This window comes from Rhinopithecus bieti, unplaced genomic scaffold (genome assembly GCF_001698545.2).
Source record: "Rhinopithecus bieti isolate Rb0 unplaced genomic scaffold, ASM169854v2 scaffold_566, whole genome shotgun sequence".
Classification (NCBI taxonomy): Eukaryota; Metazoa; Chordata; class Mammalia; order Primates; family Cercopithecidae; genus Rhinopithecus; species Rhinopithecus bieti.
The window spans coordinates 3,365,369-3,372,516 of record NW_016803334.1 but is presented as its reverse complement, the minus strand read 5'-3'; the positions used below and the strand labels follow the sequence as shown (position 1 = coordinate 3,372,516).

The 7,148-nt window shown below is 41.8% G+C and overlaps 1 protein-coding gene across 1 annotated transcript in view; it reads right to left on the bottom strand.

Annotated features, from left to right (window-relative positions):
- The window catches only part of GBE1 (1,4-alpha-glucan branching enzyme 1), a 277,716-nt gene extending 270,992 nt beyond the window's left edge, over positions 1–6,724 (bottom strand). Inside the window, exon 1 of the mRNA XM_017875583.1 lies at positions 5,795–6,724. Coding sequence (XP_017731072.1) covers positions 5,795–5,937 — 143 coding nt within the window. The 5' untranslated portion in view covers positions 5,938–6,724. The remainder of the gene's footprint in view (positions 1–5,794) is intronic.
- Positions 6,725–7,148: the final 424 nt, after the last annotated feature.

Genomic DNA, 7,148 nt, shown 5'->3' with positions numbered 1-7,148 from the left:
TATTATTCAACCATAAAAAGTAATGAAATCCTATCATTACAGCAACATGGATGGAACTGGAGACCATTATGTTAAGTGAGATAAGCCAAGTACAGAAAGGCAAGTATCACATGCTCTCATTCATATGCAGAAGCGAAAAAGGTGTTTCTCAGGAAGACAGAATGTAGATTGGAGGTTACCAGAGGCTAGGAAGGAGATTGGGGAAGGGAGACAAAGGAGGAAAATATACATAAAATTTGTTTATTACCACTGAACTGTGGTTTAAAATGATAAAAATGGTGAATTATATATGTACATTTTACCTCAATACATTTTTTTTTTAATTTCTTGGGGTGGTTGCTAACATACCAAATCCAAATTGCTTTCTAATTCCAATTAGATACCAATGTGAAAATTATTTTATTTCAACCAAGTAGAGCTCTTCACTGTAATTGTAATACTTAACATGGGCTCATAAAAACCCTTCTCCCATTCTTGCACACACAGCTATAGCTTGACATCAGATTCTCTCAAACTGACTATTCCTTCAGAGATTAAACTTTTAGTCTCTGATGAGTATGAAAGCATCTGATTAAGAAACTATTTTCTTGATTTATTCTGGTCATCTTTAGCTCTTTAATTGAGCATATATTCCCCTTCCCCAGATTGTCACATGAAATCTCTAGTAACTACTCCTGTTCTCTGTTCATCTACCTGAGTAATCCAGATATTTTTAGCTCCAGGTGAATTGACCTTAGACTCACTGGTATGCCACAAAGGAAAAATAAAGTCAGAAGACATTCAGTCAGCCACTGGCTCATTCAAATATTATGCTAAGTATTTACCATGAGGCAGGTCCAGTTCTACAGACTGAGGACTACAACGGTGAATACATAATATACACATAGTACCCATTCATGAGAGCAAACAATCTAGTGGAGAATACAAAGAGTAGAAAGACAACTCTATCACAGTGGATGAGCATCCATAGGATAGTGGTCCAAGGTGGCTGAAAAGAAGAGGGACCCTTCAACCAGCCCAGAAGCAGCTTCGAGATAGGGTGAAGTCAGAGGAAGCATACAATATGTCTCTAAGCTGTGTCCCAAAACATGTACAGGAACTATCCCAAGGTAGAAGCAAACAATGCTTAGGCAGAAGCAATAGCAGGTACAAAAGCACAGCTTCACCGAGAGTTAAACCAAAATATGTGGCATCTAAGACAGCAGAATATGATCTCACACTTTCCAGCTGATACTCAAACATTTGTGAAATGTTTCTCTTTCATGGGGTAGAGAAATTATTTTATATTAAGAAAATATTAAATACAGGAAAAGATTCACTTATTTTACCCACTCCTACTAAGCTAGAACTATCACTCTTCTGGATAAAGATCAGAAAAGTTTTCTAATTCTTCATCTTTCTTATCTTTTATTCAGTGATTTTTTCCAGACACCCCAATTTCTTGTGTGTGGACAAAATATGAAATGAAAATCTTCAATATTCAAGAAAAAAGGAATGCATGTGGAAAACGGATATCATGTTTCTAATTTATTTTACTGGTATTCTAGTACCTTTAAAGAATGGTCCCCAGAGTTCCAAGCTGCCCCTCGCCCTTTACAGCCTTCTGGTTAGATGGTACCGAGAGGGAGGCTGAAAAGGCCAACAGGGACCAGATAATGCAGAATCTCGTAAGTTATGGGAAGGAGGCTGTACAGAACTCAAGAGAAATGAGGAATGGTTGAAAGGGTTTAATTAAGCAGAGTAGTACCATGATCAGATTTGTTTATTTCAAAATCCATTCTACTTGCTCTGTTTTTGAATGAAGAGGAGTGGAGAAATTAGAATGGAGTGAAGATTTGGAAAAAGAACAACCGCTATGAAGCAGTCTCTGTAAACCATACTAGAGATACTGGCAACCTGAACTAGGATAGCAGCAGTAGGAAGGCAGCATGGTACATACTTAAAAGAGTTAGGGGCTACAATTGACTAGACTCAGAGGTATAAGGAAAGGAGGAGAAGGGAGTAAATTAGAAATCCCTCATTGCGTTTTAGGTTTGAGCAGCTGGTAGAGGAAGATCCCAGACACTGTGATTCGGTTGACAGGGACAAACCTGTTTGGAATGAAAATCTGTTAAGTTCAGTTTTATACTTGTTGAGATTTGTATTTATAAAACATCAAAATGAAGATATAAATAAGTCCAAGATAAGGAGAATGATCTAGAGTGGAGACAGATGTGGGCGGCCTCAGTAGATAGATGGAATCCATGGGATGGATGAGAATGCCTAGGGAGAAAATATACAATAGAAATACATAAAGGATCCCAGGAATGTGCCCTAAAAATCTCTTACATTAAATGGTCAAAAAGAGGCTGAGAAAATGAAAGAAAAGCAAGATCATGGCTTCAAAGAGCCAAGAAATAGTCCAACATGTACAATGCTAGAGACGAAGAAGAGTAAAGAGGCATCCCTACATTATCATGAAGTTATCTGTGAACTGGCTGAGAATAGTTTTAGCAAAGAAAGATTAATCACAGGTGCAGCACTTACTTATGCCATGTATGCTCAAGCCCATCACTTAGTTTCTTCACCTGTAAAACAGGAAAAATGCCCACCCTGTCTACCTCATGGTTTTGTTATGAGGATTACATTAAATACCATATCTGAAAGCGCTGTAAAAACATTAAACAGAGGGTATAAAGTAGCATCATTAACATTGTGTTGTTCTGACAGTGTTCACAAATGCCAATCCTCTGTTTCACCCACACGGCAAGCTGATGTGCACTGGCCAGTGTAACATTATCAGCAGGATGGACTCACTGCTAGGCAAAAGCTGTAAGAAATAGTGCATAGTTCAACATGCTTCTCTTTGCCCTGCCACTACTTCTACAAAAGCAGGTTTCAAAACAAACCCTTCATAAGCCTAGACTTTTGAGTGACTGCCATGAGGACAGCCCTCTGGCTGACTCATGCTGACATGTAATATGGGGACAATTAAATGTTTTAAAGCACTAAGATTTTGGAATTATAACAACTAATTATAGTGTAACAAGAAGTAAATAACTAAATAAAAGGTAGAAAAATCAAGTGGAAAATGCTATTTGGGGAGGTCATCAATGAGACAACATGGAGGTAGTTGGTCAGTCATGCTAATAATGTACTAATTTTTATTTTATAGCAGAGTAACTCATTAATCTTCTATACTTGATTCAAAATTCTCACAGGTACAGAAGGTGAAAGAACAACTAATGAAGGTGATATGGTTTGGCCGTGTCCCCACTCAGATCTCATCTTGAATTCCCACGTGTTGTGGGAGGGCCCTGATGGGAGGTAACTGAATCGTGGGGGCGGGTCTTTCCCGTGCTGTCTCGTGATAGTGAGTACGTCTCACCAGACCTGATGGTTTTAAAAGAGGGAGTTTCCCTGCACAAGCTCTCTTCTCTTGTCTGCCGCCATGTGAGACGTGACTTTCACCTTCTGCCACTGATTGTGAGGCCTCCTCAGCCACTTGGAACTGTAAGTCCTATAAACCTCTTCCTTTTGTAAATTGCGCAGTTTCAGGTATGTTTTTATCAGGAGCATGAAAACAGACGAATACAGAAGGAGAAAAGGCCAAGATAAAGAAGGGAAGGAACATCTAAAACATCCTAAGGGAATATCCAAAAAAATTCAAATGAAAAGACATCTGCTGGGGAAGGATGAGACAGTCCATCAAAGAGAAATTTCCTTCTTCATCAATATTGTTGTTTGTACCTCAAATTTTCTTTCACTCCTTAGTAAGCATACTTTGCACCGAAGTGTTTGACTGGTTATGTATTTGTGTTAGGCCAAAGACACACAGTCCAAATGGATTATCAGAAATAAATGGAAAACTGGACAAGGAACTAAGACCAGATTGTATGAAGGAAAAATGTTTTATTCTTCGAGTGTTAACAACAGAAGTTACCAAATAGTAACTAGATACCAAATAGTAAATAGAAGTTACCAAATAGTAATGCCAAATTATTGTTTGATATGCCTAAATGGAACACGTGTGCTAGCAAATGGCCATTACTCAGAACCAAGGACAAAAGTAAAATCCAGATCAGAGTGAGGCATGAGGGCCCACTGGACAAGACTTTTCACCAAGCACACTGGATTCTCTTCCCTTCTTTATCTTGGCCTTTGTCCCCTTCATTAGTTTTGGCAAACCATGAAAGAAGATTATAAATGCTTCAATCCCAGTGGAGTTGGAAATAAAGTACATGAAAGAAACACTTAATTAAGAATGTTTATCTGTGTGTGTCATTTTAAAAAGAAGGAGGGAGGTGTAGATAAAACATTTCCACAACTCCTCTTTAATAAATATCTTAAGTGTCATTTTACAAAGCACACAAGTAAATTAATGTCATGTTTACAAGGACATCAAAAAAAAAAAAATCTGACCACTACCTTTAATCACTATCCTTTTTTCTAAAGTTTTTCTATTTCTAAATCAAATCCAACCTTAAACCTATGACGATTATGTACTAAGTTTCTTTGAAAGCATATACTGTAAATTCTGAAAACAATTGCATAAGACTGCTCCCCAAATGGTTTATATAACAGCACAATCATCTGATTAAGTGACGGACAGCTCAAGGTGATTATTTCACAAAGGTTCATTCATTACTATATACAAGCTCAAGAATGCAACTTCATATCCCTTACAATCCCTAGGGCAGTGTTTTATTTATAGCACTTCCTCAATAAACACTTGCTGATTTGAATGCATTTAATACCTGAAAATCCTAGGACACAAACAAATTGCTGGGCTTTTTTAAAACTCCAAATAAACCCATTTTCATTACTCTCAACGCTCCTTCATGCCAGTTAACTAGATGGATGTTCTCCATCACTTGAAAAATTGGCCATGTATATTCTATTGCCAGGATAGTTTCCATTCTGCAGTGTCTCTCCTAAAAGGGGAGAAACTATTAAATCAAAATGGGGTAACCTCACAAGTATAACTATTACAACTTGTAAAATAGCTCTTTTACTTAAAACAACAACAACAACAACAAAGACCTGTACCTTTTTAGTGGAACTTATTAACAGAATCATTAGCCCAGTAACTAAACTGGTATGGTACACAATGGTAGAAGACAAGCTAAAACGACATTGGCCTGTAAAAGTTTTACTTTCCTGACCTTTCTCCCTCTTCAAGATGGCAAAGTCAAACAGGAACAAATGTTGATGTGCATTGAAGTTATCAATGTTAGTCCAAGGGGAGAAAAAATTGATCAATGTAGGTGTAATCTTCCCCTAAATGAGGAATATTAGCAAGGAAAGAATTAGTGCAAGGATATAGTGTCTGCCTGAAGGAATCCTGTTAGATACAAAATCACAATATTTGCTATGAAATAAACTAGAAAGTTTTAAATGCGTAGTTACACGTGCCAGGAGTTATGCCCACTTTACTCCACGGGCCCACGCTAGTGCGTGCCTAAGTCAGAAAACCTGCAGTGGCGTTGAGTCACTCCCCAGCAGCACTAGGGGAATGAAGTGTTGGAGCCAAAGCACGTACCCTATGGCGCAAGACCGCTGATTAGAACAGAAGGGAAAGGGGATGAGGAAAGAAGTTTCTTCAACGCCCGCTCTGGGGACCGGAGCTGTCAACCTGCCACTACGGAAGCCACAGAACCCGGTTACCCGCGTCACCCCGAGCCCCGCCCATTCAGGTTCCTCCCCGCCTGGGGCGGGGTCGGCGCTCTAGGGCCGAGGGGCGGCCCGGGAACCGAACCGGCCCCTGGGAGGCGGGCTGCCCGTCTAAGTAGGGGTGGTGGGAGTCCGGCGGTACCTGCGCTGGAAGTCCACGGCGTAGGGCTTCAAGTACGGGTCGACCTCCAGGAGTCTGGCCAGTTCGGGCACGTCAGCCAGGGCGGCATTGAGCGCCGCCTCGGAGTCCTCGGCCCGAGCCGCGGGAGTCACCGGAGCCGCCATTTTCCACCGCAGTCCAAGTAGCCGAGGCCCGAGAGGGTCGAGTGGGGCCTGAGCCGGCACTGGAGCTCGAGCTGGGACGTGGCGGCTAGGGCGGAGCCGGAGGGCGCCTAGGCGTGTCGAGGCGAACCGAGGCGAGCAGCGGCCGTCCGAGGCCCTTTATAGCCGGGGCGGAAGGCCGCCTGCCCTTTCTCCCCCCGCCAGCGGGGAGGAGCGGATCCCGGGGTGATGCCTGGACGCACGTCCCGAGCGGGTAGGAGGCACCGAGGCCTCTCCGCCCACTCACGCTGCTGGCACCTGGAGGCCGCAGGGACCTGCCCTTTCCTCCCGTTAACGGTTTTTTCCCTGCCGGCGGAGGTCATTCTAGGAGGTGGGTCCCGAGCTGACCTCGCTCAGCCTTGGCGTTCCTCACCCTGACCTGTTCTTGGCTCCGGAATAGATTCCGCTCTTAAGTACCCACTTAAACACCCACTGACAGCGCCCCCTTCAAATTGGACATACGGGGTGTTTTTTGGAAGCGACCTTATTTCTCAAAGTTCTGAGACTTTTGAGGGGCAGTATTTCAAACATATATAAACTCACAGAGAGGTGAACAGTCAAGTGTAGCTAGAGTACTACTGAGGAAAATGTTAATCACAACCAGGGCTCTCCTAAGCTTGCCAGGTTACGTGAATTTAAAATTAAGACACAGAATGCTGGAATACCATTGTAATTCTGCTGTTCTGGTACTATTTTCTGCATTACCAACAGCTAAGATTATAACCATGGGAAGAACTTTTCTCATTCTCTGTAAGGCCGAAAAGGAAAAGGCATTTGCCTGTGTTTGTAATCGTTACAAGGTTTTCAACGATTAAACTATCTTTGATAACACAAATGATATGATTGAATTGGAACTCCATTCTGCCACTTACAGTGATAAGGCAAGAAACCGCTCTTCCTCCTGGCTTGGGGAGCTCCCACTTGGAGTTCCCTTCTTCTATTGCCATTAACTGACTGGCTTCTATTTCAATAGCGGTTTTTAAGAATACAGAATCGGACACCAAGAGAGATGGACCCACCAACCCGGGAGGGTCCAAGCTGCTTTACACCTAGAAACCAGAGAGGATTGAGTATATTTTTCTCTTTAAAACCTTGGACTGGAGGATCCTAGGGGATATGGAGGAGAAACAGTATTAATCAGCTTTGGGCCTTGAATTTTAAAATATTTCAAAGGA